The sequence below is a fragment of the Macaca thibetana genome, chromosome 6 (genome assembly GCF_024542745.1).
Source record: "Macaca thibetana thibetana isolate TM-01 chromosome 6, ASM2454274v1, whole genome shotgun sequence".
In the NCBI taxonomy this organism is placed as follows: Eukaryota; Metazoa; Chordata; class Mammalia; order Primates; family Cercopithecidae; genus Macaca; species Macaca thibetana.
The window spans coordinates 67224161-67249496 of NC_065583.1; the positions used below are offsets into that span (position 1 = coordinate 67224161).

Here is a 25336-nt window from a genome sequence, read left to right on the forward strand (position 1 = left end):
CATTATCTATTTTAATAATTTAAAGTCAGACAATACAACTAGTGTTAAAAGCTAAATTTCTTTAGTGATACAGAATATTATGGCAGAAAAAGAGCAAATTTTATGCTAAGAAAAAGGACATTAATTAGACTATTATTAGCTTATTAGATTGCCATACCACCTCCTCTAAGATAGGTTATTTTATCCGCATTCTTAATTAGCTTTTGGTAAACCAAGAAGAAGGAACAAGGAGGGCTGCCCCCACACCACAGATGAAAACATAGTGGCAATTTAAATGGCGTGACACACAAGATGTGAAAACCTTGGATTTATCCACTTCAGGGGTGTTCACTAGGCTGCTCAGCCCTGAGAATGTCTAGCAGAATTGAACATGATGCCTGCCCCCAGGGAGCTGCCCTCTCAACTGAGAGACCGAGTCTGATAAGTGCTATGGTAATAATGGCCTGCATTAGTGCACCCCAAAGGCCACATGTCATACCAGGCACTTCACTACTCTCTCCCACCCTAACTGTCCCCCAAACCAGTCATGCAAACCTAACAAAAACCTCATGATGCCTCATCCCCAGTTACATATGAGAAACTAAGGATTACAGAGGTCATGATGGTGAACACAACAATGAAAATACTAATGTTACAGTGTGTGTGATTATTATGTGTCTAGTACTGGGCTAAGTATAGTAGAATTCTCACAGTAGCTCATGAGATGGGCCCTATTACCCCATTTTCCAGATGACAAACTGAAGCTCACACCTATTAACAGGTCATGGGAAATCACTGGTGAGAAGTTAGGAAAACCTGGGACTGAATCACAATCCCTTTCTCTTTGATGCTCTGTAGCTCTGTATTGAACTGCAGGAATCTACATTATAGACCATCGCCATGAAACAAGAGAGTGAGCCAGGGCATCATTTTAGAATTGTTGTGACAGCACCATGTTTGTGTCTGTGGCAGAAATTTCTGCAACAGCAGAGATGGACCAGCAGAAAGAAGCAGGGGGAGAGAAGCAGGAGACTATATTAATCCACGTTAGAAGAATACAGCAACAACTGACAGAAATTCCCAAAAGGAATCCTTGGGATGAATCCAGGCTGCATGTTGTTTATTTACAGTTTTACTGTATTGTATATTAGAAAACACAGGTATTTATACTATAACTCAAAATCTCATGGAAACTGTTACTTAAGATGGGACTAAAATAAGTCAGTTAAAAAACATACGAAGTCTAAGCTAAAAATAAAATGATATAAATTGAAAAATAAATTAGGGGGGGCGGAGCAAGATGGCCGAATAGGAGCAGCTCCAGTCTCCAACTCCCAGCGCGAGCGACACAGAAGACCGGTGATTTCTGCATTTTCAACTGAGGTACTGGGTTCATCTCACTGGGGAGTGCCGGACGGTCGGTGCTGGTCAGCTGCTGCAGCCCGACCAGCGAGAGCTGAAGCAGGGCGAGGCATTGCCTCACCTGGGAAGCGCAAGGGGGAAGGGAGTCCCTTTTCCTAGCCAGGGGAACTGAGACACACAACACCTGGAAAATCGGGTAACTCCCACCCCAATACTGCGCTTTAAGCAAACAGGCACACCAGGGGATCATATCCCACACCTGGCCGGGAGGGTCCCACACCCACGGAGCCTCCCTCATTGCTAGCGCAGCAGTCTGTGATCTACCAGCAAGGCAGCAGCGAGGCTGGGGGAGGGGCGCCCGCCATTGCTGAGGCTTAAGTAGGTGAACAAAGCTGCTGGGAAGCTCGAACTGGGTGGAGCTCACAGCAGCTCAAGGAAACCTGCCTGTCTCTGTAGACTCCACCTCTGGGGACAGGGCACAGTAAACTAAACAAACGCAGCAGACAACTCTGCAGACGCAAACGACTCCGTCTGACAGCTTTGAAGAGAGCAGTGGATCTCCCAACACGGAGGTTGAGATCTGAGAAGGGACAGACTCCCTGCTCAAGTGGGTCCCTGACCCCTGAGTAGCCTAACTGGGAGACATCCCCCACTAGGGGCAGTCTGACACCCCACACCTCACAAGGTGGAGTACACCCCTGAGAGGAAGCTTCCAAAGCAAGAATCAGACAGGTACACTCGCTGTTCAGAAATATTCTATCTTCTGCAGCCTCTGCTGCTGATACCCAGGCAAACAGGGTCTGGAGTGGACCTCAAGCAATCTCCAACAGACCTACAGCTGAGGGTCCTGACTGTTAGAAGGAAAACTATCAAACAGGAAGGACACCTACACCAAAACCCCATCAGTACATCACCATCATCAAAGACCAGAGGCAGATAAAACCACAAAGATGGGGAAAAAGCAGGGCAGAAAAGCTGGAAATTCAAAAAAATAAGAGCGCATCTCCCCCGGCAAAGGAGCGCAGCTCATCGCCAGCAACGGATCAAAGCTGGACGGAGAATGACTTTGACGAGATGAGAGAAGAAGGCTTCAGTCCATCAAACTTCTCAGAGCTAAAGGAGGAATTACGTACCCAGCGCAAAGAAACTAAAAATCTTGAAAAAAAAGTGGAAGAATTGATGGCTAGAGTAATTAATGCAGAGAAGGTCCTAAACGAAATGAAAGAGATGAAAACCATGACACGAGAAATACGTGACAAATGCACAAGCTTCAGTAACCGACTCGATCAACTGGAAGAAAGAGTATCAGCGATTGAGGATCAAATGAATGAAATGAAGCGAGAAGAGAAACCAAAAGAAAAAAGAAGAAAAAGAAATGAACAAAGCCTGCAAGAAGTATGGGATTATGTAAAAAGCCCAAATCTACGTCTGATTGGGGTGCCTGAAAGTGGGGGGGAAAATGGAACCAAGTTGGAAAACACTCTTCAGGATATCATCCAGGAGAACTTCCCCAACCTAGTAGGGCAGGCCAACATTCAAATCCAGGAAATACAGAGAACGCCACAAAGATACTCCTCGAGAAGAGCAACTCCAAGACACATAATTGCCAGATTCACCAAAGTTGAAATGAAGGAAAAAATCTTAAGGGCAGCCAGAGAGAAAGGTCGGGTTACCCACAAAGGGAAGCCCATCAGACTAACAGCAGATCTCTTGGCAGACACTCTCCAAGCCAGAAGAGAGTGGGGGCCAATATTCAACATTCTTAAAGAAAAGAATTTTAAACCCAGAATTTCATATCCAGCCAAACTAAGTTTCATAAGTGAAGGAGAAATAAAATCCTTTACAGATAAGCAAATGCTTAGAGATTTTGTCACCACTAGGCCTGCCTTACAAGAGACCCTGAAGGAAGCACTCAACATGGAAAGGAACAACCGGTACCAGCCATTGCAAAAACATGCCAAAATGTAAAGACCATCGAGGCTAGGAAGAAACTGCATCAACTAACGAGCAAAATAACCAGTTAATATCATAATGGCAGGATCAAGTTCACACATAACAATCTTAACCTTAAATGTAAATGGACTAAATGCTCCAATTAAAAGACACAGACTGGCAAACTGGATAAAGAGTCAAGACCCATCAGTCTGCTGTATTCAGGAGACCCATCTCACACGCAGAGACATACATAGGCTCAAAATAAAGGGATGGAGGAAGATTTACCAAGCAAATGGAGAACAAAAAAAAGCAGGGGTTGCAATCCTAGTCTCTGATAAAACAGACTTTAAACCATCAAAGATCAAAAGAGACAAAGAAGGCCATTACATAATGGTAAAGGGATCAATTCAACAGGAAGAGCTAACTATCCTAAATATATATGCACCCAATACAGGAGCACCCAGATTCATAAAGCAAGTCCTTAGAGACTTACAAAGAGACTTAGACTCCCATATAATAATAATGGGAGACTTCAACACTCCACTGTCAACATTAGACAGATCAACGAGACAGAAAGTTAACAAGGATATCCAGGAATTGAACTCAGCTCTGCAGCAAGCAGACCTAATAGACATCTATAGAACTCTCCACCCCAAATCAACAGAATATACATTCTTCTCAGCACCACATCATACTTACTCCAAAATTGACCACGTAATTGGAAGTAAAGCACTCCTCAGCAAATGTACAAGAACAGAAATTATAACAAACTGTCTCTCAGACCACAGTGCAATCAAACTAGAACTCAGGACTAAGAAACTCAATCAAAACCGCTCAACTACATGGAAACTGAACAACCTGCTCCTGAATGACTACTGGGTACATAACGAAATGAAGGCAGAAATAAAGATGTTCTTTGAAACCAATGAGAACAAAGATACAACATACCAGAATCTCTGGGACACATTTAAAGCAGTGTGTAGAGGGAAATTTATAGCACTAAATGCCCACAAGAGAAAGCAGGAAAGATCTAAAATTGACACTCTAACATCGCAATTAAAAGAACTAGAGAAGCAAGAGCAAACACATTCGAAAGCTAGCAGAAGGCAAGAAATAACTAAGATCAGAGCAGAACTGAAGGAGATAGAGACACAAAAAACCCTCCAAAAAATCAATGAATCCAGGAGTTGGTTTTTTGAAAAGATCAACAAAATTGACAGACCACTAGCCAGACTAATAAAGAAGAAAAGAGAGAAGAATCAAATCGACGCAATTAAAAATGATAAAGGGGATATCACCACCGACCCCACAGAAATACAAACTACCATCAGAGAATACTATAAACACCTCTACGCAAATAAACTGGAAAATCTAGAAGAAATGGATAATTTCCTGGACACTTACACTCTTCCAAGACTAAACCAGGAAGAAGTTGAATCCCTGAATAGACCAATAGCAGGCTCTGAAATTGAGGCAACAATTAATAGCTTACCAACCAAAAAAAGTCCTGGACCAGATGGATTTACAGCTGAATTCTACCAGAGGTACAAGGAGGAGTTGGTACCATTCCTTCTGAAACTATTCCAATCAATAGAAAAACAGGGAATCCTCCCTAACTCATTTTATGAGGCCAACATCATCCTGATACCAAAGCCTGGCAGAGACACAACAAAAAAAGAGAATTTTAGACCAATATCCCTGATGAACATCGATGCAAAAATCCTCAATAAAATACTGGCAAACCGGATTCAGCAACACATCAAAAAGATTATCCACCATGATCAAGTGGGCTTCATCCCTGGGATGCAAGGCTGGTTCAACATTTGCAAATCAATAAACATAATCCAGCATATAAACAGAACCAAAGACAAGAACCACATGATTATCTCAATTGATGCAGAAAAGGCTTTTGACAAAATTCAACAGCCCTTCATGCTAAAAACGCTCAATAAATTCGGTATTGATGGAACGTACCTCAAAATATTAAGAGCTATTTATGACAAATCCACAGCCAATATCATACTGAATGGGCAAAAACTGGAAAAATTCCCTTTGAAAACTGGCACAAGACAGGGATGCCCTCTCTCACCACTCCTATTCAACATAGTGTTGGAAGTTCTGGCTAGGGCAATCAGGCAAGAGAAAGAAATCAAGGGTATTCAGTTAGGAAAAGAAGAAGTCAAATTGTCCCTGTTTGCAGATGACATGATTGTATATTTAGAAAACCCCATTGTCTCAGCCCAAAATCTCCTTAAGCTGATAAGCAACTTCAGCAAAGTCTCAGGATACAAAATTAATGTGCAAAAATCACAAGCATTCTTATACACCAGTAACAGACAAACAGAGAGCCAAATCAGGAATGAACTTCCATTCACAATTGCTTCAAAGAGAATCAAATACCTAGGAATCCAACTTACAAAGGATGTAAAGGACCTCTTCAAGGAGAACTACAAACCACTGCTCAGTGAAATAAAAGAGGACACAAACAAATGGAAGAACATACCATGCTCATGGATAGGAAAAATCAATATCGTGAAAATGGCCATACTGCCCAAGGTAATTTATAGATTCAATGCCATCCCCATCAAGCTACCAATGAGTTTCTTCACAGAATTGGAAAAAACTGCTTTAAAGTTCATATGGAACCAAAAAAGAGCCTGCATCTCCAAGACAATCCTAAGTCAAAAGAACAAAGCTGGAGGCATCATGCTACCTGACTTCAAACTATACTACAAGGCTACAGTAACCAAAACAGCATGGTACTGGTACCAAAACAGAGATATAGACCAATGGAACAGAACAGAGTCCTCAGAAATAATACCACACCTCTACAGCCATTTGATCTTTGACAAACCTGAGAGAAACAAGAAATGGGGAAAGGATTCCCTATTTAATAAATGGTGCTGGGAAAATTGGCTAGCCATAAGTAGAGAGCTGAAACTGGATCCTTTCCTTACTCCTTATACGAAAATTAATTCAAGATGGATTAGAGACTTAAATGTTAGACCTAATACCATAAAAATCCTAGAGGAAAACCTAGGTAGTACCATTCAGGACATAGGCATGGGCAAAGACTTCATGTCTAAAACACCAAAAGCAACGGCAGCAAAAGCCAAAATTGACAAATGGGATCTCATTAAACTAAAGAGCTTCTGCACAGCAAAAGACACTACCATCAGAGTGAACAGGCAACCTACAGAATGGGAGAAAATTTTGGCAATCTACTCATCTGACAAAGGGCTAATATCCAGAACCTACAAAGAACTCAAACAAATTTACAAGAAAAAAACAACCCCATCAAAAAGTGGGCAAAGGATATGAACAGACATTTCTCAAAAGAAGACATTCATACAGCCAACAGACACATGAAAAAATGCTCATCATCACTGGCCATCAGAGAAATGCAAATCAAAACCACAATGAGATACCATCTCACACCAGTTAGAATGGCAATCATTAAAAAGTCAGGAAACAACAGGTGCTGGAGAGGATGTGGAGAAATAGGAACACTTTTACACTGTTGGTGGGATTGTAAACTAGTTCAACCATTATGGAAAACAGTATGGCGATTCCTCAAGGATCTAGAACTAGATGTACCATATGACCCAGCCATCCCATTACTGGGTATATACCCAAAGGATTATAAATTATGCTGGTATAAAGACACATGCACACGTATGTTTATTACAGCACTATTCACAATAGCAAAGACTTGAAATCAACCCAAATGTCCATCAGTGACAGATTGGATTAAGAAAATGTGGCACATATACACCATGGAATACTATGCAGCCATCAAAAAGGATGAGTTTGTGTCCTTTGTAGGGACTTGGATGCAGCTGGAATCCATCATTCTTAGCAAACTATCACAAGAACAGAAAACCAAACACCGCATGTTCTCACTCATAGGTGGGAACTGAACAATGAGATCACTCGGACTCAGGAAGGGGAACATCACACACCGGGGCCTATCATGGGGAGGGGGGAGGGGGGAGGGATTGCATTGGGAGTTATACCTGATGTAAATGACGAGTTGATGGGTGCAACACAGCAACATGGCAGAAGTATACATATGTAACAAACCTGCACGTTATGCACATGTACCCTACAACTTAAAGTATAATAATAATAAATAAATTATAAAAAAAAAAGAAAAATAAATTATGTAAATGACATGTATAACACATTACTTTTCTATACTTATATATTTTTACACTTTACATATAATATAGATGATATATATTGTTATTCATTATACTGCCACAATATAATTATGCTATATAACAGTTATAAAATATTAATATGCTATATAATATATAAGCTATATAATATATGCTATAAATATATAATATGCTATATAATATTTATAAAATATTCAGTAAGTATATTCATAAAAGAGATTGCAGGAGGACCTGGGAAGAGTCAGTGAGTTTGGAAATCAGAACGAAGGCACAAGACTGTCAGCAGAGAGCAAAGGTAATGCCAAGGACACTAAGGAGGGAACGGCCATAGTATCCTGATGACTCTTGCAAGTGTGTGGGGAGATGGGCAGAAGAAAAGGGATGGCGAGGGTCCTCCCTGGGGCCCCAGGTGGACCGTGGTTCCCTTCTCTAAGACAGCAAATGTCAGCTACCACTAGGAGGCCTAAGAGGAATGACAAGGCTGGGAGGTGCTGAGCTGCAGCCCTGAGGGACTTCCAAGAGGAGTTGCCCATAGGCAGCTCAGAATGGAGATTATTTGCATGAAATATAACTTTAATCACTAGAAACAGCAATAAGGAAATTAATAAATTATACATGCTGCCAGAACTTCAGACCAAAAGAAAATAACAAACACTCTTTACTGCTTCCCACCTTAATTTGTGGCTTTCTTATGGCAAAATACAGAGTTAGAGAACAGTCAGCTATAAAATACTTTCTTCACAACATAAAACAAATGAGTCTCACTTCATGATTGAGGCAAGCCACACCGACAGTGTCACGGAACATCATAAGCCACAATGAGATGCCTCGCTTTTCTGAGACTAAGTTATGCAGCACCAAAGGTCAAACAAGGCCATTCTCTCCTTACAGCCCCTCCCAAAAATGACTCCCAACCCGGAGGCACGAGAAGTTTCAACTACAGCCATTCCACTTGCATGTGATGATGTAAATCTAATTCAACACATGATTCCACCTCAATCCCAGGGGTACAAACTCCTACACAGAAGACTGAGATATGGGCCATAACAGAAAGTCTATTACCTACAAAAATCTGCACTTCCCAATCAGCATCTACCTGAACCTCTGCCCACCACACACTTTCCTTAGTAAAAATCAGAACCAAGAATAGCTTTTGATGCAAAGGCAGAACAAACACTTTCAGGCATGTTTCTTCTTGCCTTTGCTGATCATCCTCTTCTCTAACTCAGAAGTTGGCAAACTTTTTCTGTAAAAGGCCCAGAAAGCAAATATTTTTCATTTTGCCAGCCATATGGCCTCTGTTGCAACTACTCAACCCTGCCACTGTAGCACAAAAGCGGCAATAATCAATACCTGAACAAGTGAGCACGGCTGTGTTCCAATAAAAGTTTTTTTCATATACAAACATGTAGGCCAGATTTGTTCAGGGGGCGGATTTGGTCCATGGGCTGCAGTTTGCCAATCCCTGTTCTAACTAAGCAAATATTTGCCTTCTCGGCCCAATGTCCCTCTTACCAGAACTTTCAGGTACCTTGAAACAGGGTCATTATTGCCTTTCCCTCCTCCCATCTTGAGATCCTTCTAGACTCTAGGCTCTGCTTCCTTGTGAAGGCTACAGTATTTACTTAATAATAATAATGACAGAAGAGCAGTAACAATGACAGAAGAATAGTAACAGAAGTTAAGACTTATTCAGCATTTATGATGTGGCAGGTATCACGCTAGATTCTTCATCAACACTGTCTCACTGAATCCCAAAAACAATCTAATGAGATAGGTACAATGATTATTTCCATTTTACAGATGAAACAATGAGCCTGGGAGGGGTAATACTGTCTTCTTATGGTCACACAGAGTAAAACTGAGTTCTAATTCAAATCTGTCTGGATCCAGAGCCAAAGTTCTTAACTGGTGTCTGGGCTGCTTCCAGAGGCACAAATGTCTGTCTAGATAGAAGGCATCCCTCGGGCTTCTCCCCTTACACTGTCCTCTTGGGGTCTACACTCTGTGCTGCCACCCACACCCTGCTGGACAGTGACAGGCCCAGCCAGGTGGCATCTATCACCTTCAAGCAGCAGCTCTTCTGCTTTTTACAAGCTTTTAACATTCAACATAAACACGAGTACAAGCAACAGATACCATCCAGCATGACTGGAAAATGTTACACTTAGGCTTATTTTTCCACCCTCCCATCATAATGATGCACATAGGGGGATTAGAGAGCATCAGGGATCCTCAGTATGTCCCTCAGGATCAGAGTGGGAATCCTGACATGGCTGGTATTCTCAAAACACAGCAGATGTTCCCAGGAATATTCCTAAATGAAAACAAGGCTGGGGAAGCCGAAAAAGGGAGAGATTATGTACACACAGCCAGTGGTGGTCTCAGTGAGCACTGGGTAGGGAGAGTTGCTCCTCAAAAGGATCCAATAGGCAAATTTAAAATAAAGTCAATGAGATAATTTTTAAAAATTTTTTTTAGGAGACAGGGGCTCACTCTTCTGCCCAGACTGGAGGGTGGTGGTACAATCATGATTCACTGCAGCCCTGAACTCCTGGGCTCAAGCCATCTTCCCAAGTAGCCGGGACTACAGGCATGCACTACCACGCCCAGCTAAGTGTTTCATTTATTTATTTTTGCACAGATGGGGTCTTGCTATGTTGCCCAGGCTGGTCTCCAATTCCTGGCTTCCTTCAAGCAATCGTCTCCCCTCAGCCTCCCAAAGCATTGAGATTACAGCTATGAGTCACCATGGCTGGCCAATGAGATGATTTTAAAACCTGTTCTCTTTATCTCCTCAGTAAGGGAAAGTACACTTGTACCTTGTAACACTTCATTGTAATTTCCCCCATTGTGTTTAAGAAAAAGGTTAAAAATCATCAACGACTTGGACCCCATTGAATGTACAAGTCATCATTCACACAACAGAGGAGAGAGGAAATGTGAGCAAATTCATGAAAATTTGCATTCAGCCTGGAAATGTAGCTACAGCATATGTCGCAAGGGCATCTGAGCCTATCGCTTCTCACCATCAGCCTCCCCATCCTATTGCTTTTCATTTGCTGAATTGTGTTCCCATATGGCAGCAGGTCATAACTGGGGTTTTGAAGATGAGGCTTCTGCTCACCTTCCATCACACTGATCACCTTGCTGCGGCCACCTGCATTCTTGCACACTAGTGCAGAGGAGACCTCTTGCTGCTGGGTAAATGCTGCAGCGCAGATGCTCACCCACTGAGTGCTCTGTGCAGTCTCTGTGCAGGAAGGATGTTCTGACATGGGCTTGAGGGACTAAGTCCTAAACACATGTCCCCTTTCCTTCTGTGGCTACTTGTGTGAGACACATTTGATGGATACATTACTTCTAAATAGCTGCCACTGAAGCAATCTGTACACACAGCATCAGACTGAGACAGTGAACATGACAGTGAGTGGGCTGGATCTTCATTCCCCAGTGTAAGAAACACCCAAAGGACACGTTTCAGACGTGAAGCAGAATTTGGTCAAAACTTAACAACTGAAAAATAGGTACAGTTGTCAAAAAAGATAAAAGAGACTGTGTGAAATAGATATGCTAAAGGAAAGATACAGATATACACTGTGAGTCTTTTTTTTAAATGATATAAAAACTCCACAAGAACCAGTGAATACAAAATCAAAAACAGTTTTAAAAAATAGTTTTCATCCCCGAATTGTGTTGTTGTTGCTTTCTTTTTGCAAAATAATAATAATAAGCATACTGGAGATTTCTCTTTGTATCACCCATGCTTAAATTGTAGACACCTGCTCCAACACATTTTCATCAAATATTCTCTTTGATGTTGACAAATAAGAACAACTAGTAAAATCTTGACTAAAATACTACTGATGAAGTAAAATTATAACTCAAAATATTTTTCAACAACACTAATACATTTGCGACATTACCAAGAGTTTCAAGCAGTAAGCTAAAGGTTTTAAACCAATGACATGTAAACCTAAATAAACATATCTTCAGGTATTCTTACCTCAAGAGACAACCTGATATGACTTTTTCCAAGTGAGAGATTAGATTTACCTTTATGAAAATTGACTTACAGCAAGTTTCTAAAAGCTAAGACTTTTAAGTCTTAAAAACTTCATAGCTAATTCCACATAAATAAAACAAAGTTTTCAGTCAATACTTTTGCTTGGGTACATACCTAAAAGTATTAGATGTATCTCTGAAAAAGCATGAGACTACTATTATACATCCCACAGCCATCACTTTTATGTCACATTATATGCATACAACCTCAACACTCAGTCTCATTAGCACTTTTTAATTTCTTAAACACTCTACTATCAATTTCTTAAATACTCTACTATCCAAAGCTAGGGTATAGTTTCCCTTAGCCACACAGTAAAAAATTAAACAGTTCATGAATTAGCACCCATGCAATTTTTAACCCTGTGACGGGAGACACTATTCTAAGAAAAGTACTATCCAAGGTGAAAAGCTTGATAAGCATACTATAGTGTTTTATGCTTTCTCCTGAAAAATCAGTATGTCTTTGTCAAAACTAATATGCAAATATCGCATAGAATTTCCCCTGGAACACGAAAGCTTCCTGACAGAAGACAACTAACTCAGCAACCAGACAATAAAGTCTCAGCGGCCAAATTACCTGAAAACAATCCCATCTTAAAACTAGATAATCACTACAGATAGTTACATAATCAGGCAAAAATGCCCAGAATATTAAAGGAAGCAAAGGACACATTATTGATACAGAATATCAGTTGTTAGAATGGTCTACATAATTCATTCCAAGTTTACAATGTATAAATCCCAATGTGTCCTATAAATTCGAAAAGCAAAGTCCAAAACTCACTCAACGATAACACATTATTCTAAACAAAGAATGGACAGAATGTAGATTCAATTGATGATTATTTGAAATAAAACAGAAAAGATACAAGCTCCCTGATAAAAAGTAAAACAATCACTGTACTCAGAATATTTCGAGATGTTATTTGTCATATTTACACAAAGAAATTCTTCCCAGTTCTTTCAGACCACTGTACTCCAAGCACTGTGGCTGAGGGTAGCAAAGAAAACAAAACTCTCACCAGAAATAAACCCAGTCCAGAAAAAGAAAAAAACACTTTTTATTTAAATATCCTGTAGACCTACAAAGAATACAGACAGAAATACTGCCAACTACAGTCATTTGCATGTATGCCTTAGGCTGTTTACTACCTCTTATCCCCTTTCAGCAGGAGTTTAATACCAGAATTTTCCATCATCCAAATGATTCCCTTTGCTTACTTTCCGGAGTGCTTCACTTAATTCTTTTAAGTCACCAGGGTCCTAATTAGTGGTGAGGAGAGGCAGTTAGCTGTGATGCCTGAAGAAGTTAATGTAGCACAGAAAGGGCCTTGATTCCAAGATGAAGCCACACCCATGGTAAGTTTACGTGGAAAATGGCCATTTTAGTAAAAACTGTTAGCCTAACATCACAGTACCTGAACACTCATTACAGATCTGAAACCTAACAGACAAAATTATTACTTCTCACCTAAGATAGTCAACCTCCTCACAGGAAGATTCAGAACTAAATCTGTTTAAAAAAACAAATGGCTGTCCTTAATAGACAGCAAAAGCTTTCATTTAAAAATATGCACGTGCTTGCACACACACACCCTAGATTATGTGTTAATAAACTAATAAACACTGCTTGAATGGCCCCTTTTTTTTTTTTCCTGTTCTCTCTCATAAGTTTCGTATGGAAAAAAAAAAAATCACTGTTTTCTAAAGCCCAGAGAAGCTGGGCTCCAATTCCACCCCTTCCACTCCAACAAACTCCAAAATAGTGAACAATAACCAACCGTTGACATGTAAATAGCCCTTACCACATGCCAGGCAGTCTTCTAAGTAATATATATATATATATATAAAACCTTACTTAATCTTCATAACAACCCCATGAGAGAGGTACTCTGTATTCCCCATTTTACAGAGAAGGAAGTTGAAGTTCAGAGAGATTAAGTAACTTGTCCATGGTCACACAGCTGATTAGTGGCAGAGCTGAGAATGAATGCACAAAGCCACAAGACTGTGTTGTAAAAACAGTCAACACAAAGGAGAGTCCTATTGCTCTGCTCAGCAGGAAAGTTTAGAGAGAAAAATTGTCAGAAATCACGGGTTTTAAAGCTTCCCATAATGAAAACAATTGGGAATATTTGGAGACAAAGTTATCTTCCAATATTGCTTTCCCATTGTTTCTATATAATTGTTTTTAACTATTCAAAAGTGATACCCTTTTAGAAGCCTTTTTAGCCAATATTTCAAAACCAAGATCACGGAGAATTAGGAAGGTATAGGAGACCACAGGGAAGCAAATTGCCAGATTTACACATCACAGTACTCAATGCTACCTGGCACTCTTAAGCCTAGATACTGCAGAAATTGCTAGATCAGTTCAATAAACCACATTTCATAAAGTGGTTTGAAAGCACTTTAAAAATAAAAGGACTGATAAAAACTTTTGGGAGAATAATTTTACAAGCTATCAGTTGTCTTAAATACCCTTTAATTCAGTAATTTCTCTCTTGGCAGTTTATCCTTAGGAAATCACCAGAGATGCTCACAAAAGTTAATCTGCAAGGGTATTTGTTATAAAAATGTTTAAAATATGTTATTTCTAATTTTAAGTGTCCAAAATAGGGAAAATAATTAAATTGATTATATTTACATAATGAAAGAAAACTTGCACCTACAATATTAAGAATGTTTAAACATGAGGAAAAAACAATAAAAAGTTATATGAAGAGAATATAAAATCTCCTTATACAGCAACATATCAAATAGCATGTCCATATGCTTTATATAAATACACAATATCATAAATAATAGTCATCACTGGGTGGCAAGATTAGACTAATTTATATTACTTTTCATATTTTCCTATGTTTCACAAATTTCCTAACATGAATAGTTATTAATTTTATAATCTGAAGGGAAAAAATAAAATTTTTATGAGTAAAGGGATTAGGTCATGAAGCCTATATTATACACTAAAATTACAAGCAAATCAGTCTTACTTCCTTCTTGGATATCACTAATAGACTGAAAGATCCTGACACTGCAGTATACACAGAAAATGTGAATTCTAACAAGGGATCAGACAGTCCTCATAAAATTCTTGTACACAAACTAGAGAAATGTGAAGTGGCTGACAGAGTTCACAGAGTTCAAACATCATGGATGAGCAGATGACTCACAACAACAAAAAGGGCCTACTTCTAAACTCTGACCTTGTCTTGTCCAAAGGTTCACTTTTCAGACTCATAGCTAGCACAAAAGTAAGAAAGAAGAGTCAAATATGTCAATGACAGGTATCCAAACCAAGTAAAAGCCACCAATATTGACCACGTTTCTGGAACAGAATCTAGCACCAATGTAAACTCTGGAGTCTTCCAATTCTATAGATCATCCATACACAGGATTTTCAAATAAACATTAGCATTGATTCAAACAATTCTGACAGGCTGACATGCTGGTCTGAAATCAAGACGCTATTTAAAAGGGTTAGTAAACGTAAAGCTGAGCATTTAGCTCAATAACAATTTTACAAGTGTCACTGGGCAAATTTCTGTGAAGCAATGACCATTTTAGACTAATAAGAGTCAGTATAATATAGCATTTTTGATGAAGAGCGTTAACCCCACTGGAAGATCCTATCTGAAAGTGTTGAGTATATTTCTGACCTTCTCATTTGAAGAGGAAATTCAACATAACTGAGTAAGTCCAGAAGGTTGTGATCAGGTACATTCAATGTCTGAGAAGGAATATTCAAAGAAATTGGGACTATTTAACTAGGAGGGCATTTAAATGGATCTAATGTTAAAATGTTTGCTCTGTGATCCTGTGAAAAGGGAAATCAACTTATTCTTTTATGCTAGAACTTACAGTCTATTTCTGTCTCTACTACTCCACAGAAATGGCTCATCAAGGTCAGCAATGACCTTCAATTTTCCAAATCCAAAAACCACTTCTCTACCCCATATTAACAGACCTTGGTAGCATTCAATATAGAGTGCTATGCCCTCCTTAAAACACTCCTATCTCTTAGACTCCTTCACCTCAGGGACAATTCATTCTTGTCTCCTCTTTCTAGTTCTTTACTCAACCTCTAGATGTCAGAGAATGATCAACTCTCAACCTTCTCATTTTTCTATTCTCTCTCAGTGATTTCATCAATTCCTGTGGGTTTAAATAGTCTCTGTGCTGATAACTCCCAAATTTAAATATCCGGTACAGACTTCCTCTGCACTCCAGACTCTCATATACAATCAGCAGAATTTCAAATCTATTATGCCAAAAGAAATTCCTGATTCTACACCCTGCTTCTCAATTTGAGTCTTCCCTTCTCAGCACAATACACTCAGCTGCTCCAGCCAGAACCCCATCAATCATCTTTGTATTGACCCTTGCCCTTACCTGCCACATTCTGTCCAATGGTAAGTAAGTTCTACCTCTAACACAGGCCTCCAATCAGCCCACTTCTCATCTTTATGGCTGCTACAAGCAAGAATGCTATTAAGCCAGGTGAGCATCATCTCTCTCTATGAAACAGCTTGCCAACAACTTCCTAATAGTATCCAGGCCAATTCTGACAGCATCAAAACAAGGCCTGCTTAAACATTAAGCTGGATCATGACCCTTGCCTGCTTTAAACTCTTAACCGACTTCCCTCCTGCACGTCAGGGAAAAAGAAAAAAATCCATAAATCCTTACCATTGCCTCAAGATCCTTGAAAACCAGGTCCCTTTATCCCCTCCTACTCTATTTGGTACCATTCTGCTCCTGCTTGGGCTATGCTATGCTGGTTTGCTCTCATTTGCTTAAGCACAGTAAATTCCTGGTCATGAGACCTTCACACAGGTAGTTCCCAGACTCTGGCAATACTGGCTACTCCTTTCCTTTTATGTCTCAGTTTAAATGTCACTTCCTCAGACAGTCCTCCCTTGATTGTCCTGTCTGATGTATGCAACCCTTATCTCCCAACTTTCTATCTCAGCCCTTTGTCTCTCCTCTAGGGAATTGATCACAACTTCCAAAAATTTTATTATTGATTTTTGTCTCTCTTTAACCCCTCCTCCTTGGAATATCAGCTCCAAGAGGAAAGGGCCCCTCCTGTCTTATTCCTCATTGCATTTGCAGACCTCAAAAACTTTTAAAATGTTGAATACGGAATATATAAAAATGAGACTTCACCTGAACATAAAATCTTACTAAAAATAAGAGCTAAGAATGAAACAGCCTTGTACGTGTATGAACTCACAATCTCAGGAAAAGAGTTTAAGCAGGAACTGGGTGACTCACTTTTATTAAAAATGACATAAAGGACATTCTCGTGCTGGGTGGGATACTGGGTTCAATAATAATAAAGATCCCTCTGTGTGTTTTCTAGTTTTATAAATAGAATTCTTAAGGACTTTCAGGTTGAAAATATACTCCCAAAGTAGCAAATATTACATTATTTCTTAATGAGTAGAAACTCTCTCTAAAACAACCCCACAAAACCACTTCCTATCCTAACCGAATATAACTTCTCTGAAATTAAATCAGTGCAGGCTGCTATGGTGCTCCCTGCCAAGTGTGGTTTGGGATGATGACAGTCCACAGTGCCTTTATCTCTGAACTGTACAAAACATGGCCCAGAAACAGGATGGATGCTCTAGAAAACCCATTTGTGGTAAACCTAAAGTTCCACTCTTCATTCATTTGTGATGCTGCTCTGTAAACACACCAGGATCGCTTTATTTAGTGTTACACCCATTAATAATGCAGAGATCTTTACACAGGCAGGCAGAGAAAATTAGTCCTGAGTGATTTCGTTACTACAGTGTATACACAAAGTCAAAGGGACTGAGCATCTCATTACTTCTGATGTAGAGGTTGCTGGCAATATAGACATCAGTCACTGAGCTGAAAACCACTCAACAAAGGAATTCAGGCAAGTTTTCTACCTCACTATCTTTTAGAGTCTTACCTTCAACCTGTTGCTATAATTTTTATCTACCTCATAGGTACATGAAACTACCATAGCAGAAAACTTAAGACCAATCCAAGATAATTTCTTCTACTTTTTTAGCTTCCTTCAACAACCTCCTCCAAATCTTATTTTATTATTTATTTATTTTGAGACAGAGTCTTACTCTGTCACCCAGGCTGGAGTGCGGTGACACGATCTTGGCTCACTGCAAGCTCCGCCTCCCAGGTTCAGGCCATTCTCTGCCTCAGCCTCCTGAGTAGCTGGGATTACAGGTGCATGCCACCACCATGCCTGGCTGATTTTTTTGGTATTTTTAGTGGAGACGAGGTTTCACCATGTTAGCCAGGATGCAAATTTTTTTAACGGAAATAATAAAACTTTGGCAAACACTTGCTTCTGATAACTCCATTTGCCAGCAGATTAGATAACGCACTGCTAGATACTACAAAATAGATGCAAAGAAGCCTGAGACCTTGAGCTTTGTCCTTAAACAATTTGTCACCAAAAAATGTTTCGCAAGAAAATGGTAAACTTTTAAGATTTCTTTAATAAATCTTTTTATAGCATCCAGTGTTGACAATGCTGTGGAGGAATAATGTGTGAGAAAGCAGAGACATAAACTCTGACGGCCTTTCTAGAAGACTAGTGGGCCATACCTTTCCATTTAAAATGCAAACTCTCTTTGATTCAGCAGTCTCACTGCTGAAAATTTACCATATGTACATACTCTAAATAGATTAAAATAAATATATAAGGATGTTCACTGTAATATTACTTGTAACAGCAAAAACTTAGAAAACTCCAAATTGCCTATCAGCTCTCAGATAGTAAACCACAGTACATCCATAGAATAGGATCTTATGTACCTGCTAAAAAAAAAGAAATAGGTCCCTACTGCTGCTGAGGATAAACCTCCAAGATACACTACAGAATATCAGCAAGGTATGGGTGTATACCTAAATATTCTGTATTGAAGTTCTGAAGGCATTTATATATATAACTTAAAAGTGGTTACCTCTGAGAAACATGACTGAGAGAATATGACTTTCACTTTTTATTCTAAACTCTGCTGTACTGTTTGAATTACTTTTATTATGTGTATTGGTTATTTCATTAATAAAAATAGTAACTATATGCAGTATTTCCTGCATGGTCTGCAAACACCTGTTTGCTCTCTGTAGAAGTAGAAAAGAGAACATTCTTTCCTTCTTCTTCAGACTTGAGCCTTCATATAGCAAACCACAGAGCCTACTAGTAGACAGGGACCATCCCTCCCCAACCAGTCCAGGTGAGGCCCCCACCCTCACTCACTGTTTCCTCTTTTCTGTGGCCTTGGTGCATGAATGAAGGGAAATTTTTATTTCTGTTCTTCCGATTATAGAGCTATAGAGTCCATCTCTGAAAAGCTAACTTGAAAGATGATGAAAAGCATGATTCCATCATAAAACATAACAAATAAAATCACTGCTTTCCCTAACGCTATTTATTACATAATTACAGTTGTCGCTTGGTAACCACAGGGGATTAGTTCCAGGAACCCCACAGACACCAAAATCCAGGTGTACTTAAATCTTTCAGCACTTTGCAACCCACATAAATGAAAAGTCAATCCTCCATATGAGGGTTTTACAGCCAGTGAATATTGTACTTTTGCTGATACAGAACCCACGGATATGGAGGGCCCACTATATTTACTGAAAAAAAATCTGTGTATAAGTGGATCCATACAGTTCACCCATGTTGTTCAAAAGTCAGCTGTATATTACAAAAACAAACAAATGAAATGAAAATGTTTTCCAATTCAAAGTATATCATCTGCCATTCTTCCAAGACCCATGAGATCCAGACCGATCAGGCACTAGTCTAACGGGTTTTCTGTCCCCGCTAGAATCTTATGTTTGCCTACCTCAAAATACTAAACAACTCTTTCATCTAAAATTACCTCTATAAGAAAAATAATAGTATACTAAAGCTGAAAAGATGACATGGAAGCTACACTGAAAATTTCTGATGTTGAAGATCTCAAAGAATAGTTGAACTTTGTTTTGTACTTATTCTGTCAGAGACATATCTCCAACCCCGCTGCGGGGTGGGGGGGAAAAAAAAAGTCACTAAAAAGCATGTTTCTGTTTTACCTATAATTTGACCTTGAGACTTGAGGTAGGGAGGCTACTTACTTAATATCAAGGGACCTTTCCAAACTGTATAAAAATAATCCCTACTATGTTTTCTTTTGTCAGAAAGTCATGATACATAGGCATTTATTACAATTTCTTTATGCGTTCATTCATTTATTTTTTAGCTTTACTGATAGAGAAAACAAGTTCATTATCACCTGAAAAAGTCTAATATCTCCTTAGCTAAAAACTACTACTACTCAATCTGATATTTTATAAGTATTACGACCAAAAATGTGATTTCACTTTCGGTAGTAAGGAATAAAAGTAATTAGTAAAATGAACAAAATTGTTGCCTGGTGCACTGAGCTGTCTGTGGTACTGAAAAATGACACCAAAGCTGAAATTTACTGAGCTGGTATCTTACAAAGCCTCCCCATCATACTGTTTTAATTCAAGTACTTCCGTCCATGACTCACCTGAACCATCTTATTTTGCCAGAGTGTGTATAAACATTTTACAAAAGGTCACACAGACTTGCTTTCCAAGGTTCTCCATGAAAATGTCAGGGCCTCCTCTTGCTTCATTAAGCAATTCCAGAGGACATAGAGCCAGAAAGTCAGTTATAACACTTACTTTTCCTGAATGCAGTGAGAAATCATATCATGCACCAGAAATCTACACTGGCTAGCTTTAACTATCTGATTATCATACTGATATGCTAAAAAGAAAAAGCAAAACTGTTCTTTTAGATTATATGCTACATCCAAGGACATGCTATGAATGGCAGCATAACCTTGCATTTAGTTTCCTAACTCAAAGTTAATTGATATATTTGGAATCATTTAGCATGAGTTGGGAAGTGCTCATTAGCTTAAAACTTTTTATGAAAAAAATACACGTACAGCAGTGACATCAATAAATAAACAAGGAGGGGGGCGTAATTCGTCATTTTCCACGCATATACATAAGCCTGGGCAGTTGGTTTCATTGCGTTTCAGAGTAAGGTATTTGACAGCCCTGTTGACGCTCTTCTCTGGACGAATTAGAACATCGCTACTTTTTTCTGGTTCTTGACTTCTATTTCAGGGTCTTCACATTTATTTGACCCTTCTCCATTTTATTTTATTTTTTAAATAAACGTATCTCATATAAGAATTTGGAGTTTCAGCTTAAAGGAGAAATCCCTTTACATAATATACCGAGTAAAAAACCTACATCCAAAATAATTAAATGATATGACCCAAACATCTATTTTGAAATTATCTTAAGTGTAGTGAGTTTAACAGAAGCCACATATCATATAAAATAAACCCAATTTTAAAACATATAACATTCTATAACGTTTATGTTGCCCAACAGTAAGGAAGTTCATTGTGCATATTTGCCGTGGAGAGTCATTCCATGTCATTTTTCTCACCCATGCAATACATACCCTAATCAAAATACATGTGCACATGCATAACTGAAATCATCCTCTAAATTACCCAATGAGTGGAATGCTTTCAAGCATTAATCTATAAAAATATGATGCTTTTTTATTAATTTCTGTAAATTTCAAGCATTCTAATATGATACTAATTTCTTTAAATAAATAGTTAACATTTGTTAGCTCTTTTTAGACTCCTATGAATTACTTCAAAAAATCTCCCAGTGATTCTTAAAGAGTCAGTGTTTTCAAGACACTTTGTTCTTGATGTTAATACCAGCAAATGTCCTCCCCCATGAATGTTTGTTTAGCTGTGTGATTTTCACAAGGAACAGGCAATAACACAAAGGTGATATTTAATAAAACCCAGCAAGGTCTCTCATTTCAGAATCACTAAGCAAAATATTTTTCAAGTTAACTTGATTTTAAAAAATATGTAAGAACATTTTGGAATAATCTTTTAAGTTTAAGTGAATTTATATACCAAACTTTTGGATTTAGAGGGAAACTGCAGAAAAAGAAATATCCATGTTTCAAGGTTTTTGGCATGTAGCAGCAGATCGCAGAGGGAAGCATTATGGCCTGGAAGCTAGGACAGGGCTGGTTCTCACTGTGCACTGTCTAGCTGTGTGGCCCGGCAAGCTACCTCTGCTGATTTCAGATTCCTTATCTGTAAATTGAGTCAAAGGACCATTAAACCTATTTTGTTCCTTCCAGCTCTAATTGTCTACTCTTCAAGTCAAAATGAAAAGACAAATTTCTAATGTTTAAGTTATATTTTAGTATATCTTTAAAATCTTCAAAAAGAATCTCAAAAGCCCACCATCCCTAGTATTGAATTAAAGATGAATCTATGTAAACTGTTAAAACTTTAAAAAATTTAAATGTGTTCATCTCATTTTGGCAGTGCAGTTTTGTTATTTATTTCCCGAGTAGTCTCACTCTTTCTAATTATTCTCCAACCTCATCCCTTCAAAAACACATTTTTCAAAGTTTTACAAATATAAAGGCAAGGTGAAATAATTTCTCCCTCCGCACTTGGAGTAATGTGCATCATTATTTTGTCTGGGCAATCATTAAAAATGATTTCTCCCATATTTACTTTGTGTTTGCTAGTTACTAATTTAAAATTAATTTAATTTAAATTAATACTAAATGACTTCAATGGCAAATCCTATATAAGGTTTTAAATTGAAAGGCAGCTTAAAACTGAGGCAGTCTAAAGGAAGATGGCCTAAATTAAGGGTCTCATAGTACCACCAAATGTCTAACAACTGCTCAAAAAAGAAAAAAAAAAATCAGAAAATACATAGTGCAAATTCTCACGCACCAGGACCACAGGCCTGAGCCACCACACCTCCCACACAGTGCAAATTCTAAGCTGAAAAAAATCCCAATCTAATTTTCGAAAACTCTATACTTAATTTAATTTAAAAGCCTTAATATTCCTTTGTAGGCTAACAACTGACAAGATGACCCATAAGTTTGATAGAGCATTCTGATATGGATACTAACAGCCAAATATAGAGCTCCTGGCTGCATTTAAACAAAATAAATTAGGAAAAAAAAAAAAAAACAAAAAAAAACTCACAAGGACAGTGGCCTTAACTGTTAAATTACATTTTTAAAAATACTTAATGATTGGATATACACAATTTGCATTCTAAACTTACAACAGTTTTTTTTTAATGGTGGGGGATTTAGGAAATGGTTAGATCTTTTCCCATATCTCATTTAATAAATTAGCCAGCAACTCATCACTCAATTTTCTTCTCTACCCTAAATTATAGAAGATTATATAGATACAATCTCCCATAATGACGCACCCACTAGGAAGAGGTATCTCAGACAAGAACAAAAGTTCATTCTAGATTAAAACTAGAGCATAACTGGCCTTAAGGAACAAAATGTGACTGATCTGGAGAAAAGGATCCGCCTATTGAGGGGAAGTAAAAATCTTGAGTCCAACAAATACATCTCCGAAAATGGTGCATGCTTATTTGCTACCCTGCCTTGTGTTGTTTTCCACTTCCTGAAAGAACAGGTCAGGTGCTAACATAACAATACAGCGTGTGTCTTCTGTAACCTCAAGCAAGGACATGACGGCTTGGAAAAAGCCTCTGCTGCCTCGCGTTTCTCTAGGCTGACTGCAGGGCTTTGGGTCATTCATAAACAGCAGGACCTAAGTTACCTGTATTTCCCTGGCGTGGTACACGATGATCAGACCGAGCAGGATGATCGTGGAGAGACTGATAAGGCATTTCAGAGCTAAGGAATACAGCGACGCCTGCAACACAGACAGAAGCACTTTTAAGAAAGAAGCACTTTTAACCACCTTCCAGGCCCCCAGAGTCAGTCAGTCCCCCGCAGGTGGACCTGAACTCACAGAAGGAAGATAAGGGGAGAGGGGTGCACCTGTCTTGGCTCTGTGATCTGTCAGATCATTCAGCCTCAAAACCAAGAGATGAGAGTAGACCTGGAAAGACTGGAAAGACGCGTGGCTGGGCTGCCGGGTCCACGCCATAGAGGAACGAAGCGCTGCTGCTCCAGGCTAGCAAAACCAGAGAGGAACTTCCTCCTGAGTTCAAGAGAGCGGGTTGAAAGGGCCCTTCTAAACATAATTCACCAGGGGATGAACACAGGTGGTTTCCACCGACTCCCAGAACCACTTACTAAAGGTGCGCGAATGCGCTGGGCACTCTTAACTGCCTCGAGAACTTTGGCTGCACGCGGAAAGGGTTCATCTCTGAGTTGTTTAGCTGACTAGGGATGCGCGTACTAGACGCGCCCGCTGTCCTGGCTGGCTCACTTCATAGTTCTGGGGAGGCTGGGACCCGCAGGCAAAGGGTCCCCGCCAGTGCCCATCCCAACCACCCAGTGCCCCGACTCCAGTAGCGTGGGCAAGGGTTCAAGCCGGTACCTTGTCGTAGGCGCCCCACGACAGCTCGGTCTCGATGACCATGACCACGATGCCGAACATGCCGAAGATGAGCGCGTAGTCGCTGAGCCGCTTGCGCTTTTCGAACAGGGCGCGCCGGTGGCCCAGCTTGTAGCCGATGTTCTGGTTTTTCTTTTTGCTGGACTTGGTGCCACTGCTGCTGCCGTGCCCGCTCCCGCCACCGCCGCCGCCTCCTCCGGTGCTGCCTCCGCCGCCGGTTCCATAGAGCGCCAGGTTGTTGGAGTTGTTGTGCTCGGGCTTAGACACCACGATCTCGGGGGCTGAGGACGAAGCGGCGGCGGCGGCGGCAGCAGCAGCGGCTGCAGACGGGGAGGACGCGCCGCCACCTCCTCCGACAGACGCAGGGGGCTGCAGGGGCTGTGCCTCTGAATCCATCTCGTGCAGGTTCCGGCGGGACGCGCTCAAGTTGCTGAGCGGCCGCATGACGCCCCCGTTGTACCTGCAGCTGCTCATGGCTATTTCGGTGAAGGGGTTGCTCTCGCGGCGCGCCTGGGGCTGGTGGTGCTGGTGGTGCGCCGGGTGCGGGTGGTGGTGGTGGTGCGAGAGCGGGGGCCCGGAGCCCAGGCTGCCAAGGCTGCCCGTGGGGCTGGCGGCGGGCTGCAGGCTGTGGCACTGGTGGTACTGGGAGGCGGACGCGGGCTGCTGCGCGTACTGCTGCCGGAGCGCACTGGCATGGCTGGACGGCGTCAGCTCGCTCACATTGAGCTGGCTGCCCCGGCGCGATGAGCAGCAGCAGCAGCAGCACGACGAGCCCGACAGCGGCGAGGAGGTGCGGGTCCGGAAGGCGCCGCCGGGAGAGGAGGTGCGGAGCAGCAGGGACAGGTTATCCCCCGCCCCCGCCGCCGGGGCACCGGAGGAGGAGCAGCTGTTGCACCGGAGGCATGGGCTGCTGCCGCCGCTGGCCGGCTGCTGGTGCGCGAGGTGCGGGTGGTGGTGAGGGTGCGGGAGGGGCGCGAAGGGCGGGCACGGCTTGTCCTGGCTCTGCTGCTGCTGCTGGCAATGCAGGTGTGAGGAGCGCGGCGGCGGCGGCGGCTGCTCTGGGAAGAAGCCGCGCTGGAACTGCAATGGGGTTTCCATGTCAGGGCTGTTAAAGCTGCAGGGAGACCAAGCGGTGGTGCACCCTGCGCAATGCGTTATGGTCGGGAGCGGGGACTCCTGCTGCTGGTGCGAGGAAGGGCCCATGCCGGCTCCGGTAGAATCCAGGCGGCGAGTCCGATTGGTTGGGCGCACCAAAACAATGGGCATGACATCACCTGCGGGGACCGAGACTGAGTTTGCGGCGCGCGCGGCTAAGGGAAGCGTGTGTGGCAGAGAAAGATGGGGATGGGAATCTGCAGGACAGAAACCCTGGGG

General features: G+C 40.8%; 1 protein-coding gene across 1 annotated transcript in view; it reads right to left on the reverse strand.

The window, feature by feature from the left end:
- The window catches only part of KCNN2 (potassium calcium-activated channel subfamily N member 2), a 427681-nt gene that overhangs the window by 118296 nt on the left and 284049 nt on the right, over positions 1-25336 (reverse strand). Inside the window, exons 4-5 of the mRNA XM_050793051.1 lie at positions 23945-25236; positions 23216-23311 (exon numbers count right to left, since the gene is read on the reverse strand). Of these exons, the coding sequence (XP_050649008.1) occupies positions 23216-23311; positions 23945-25236 (1388 nt within the window). The remainder of the gene's footprint in view (positions 1-23215; positions 23312-23944; positions 25237-25336) is intronic.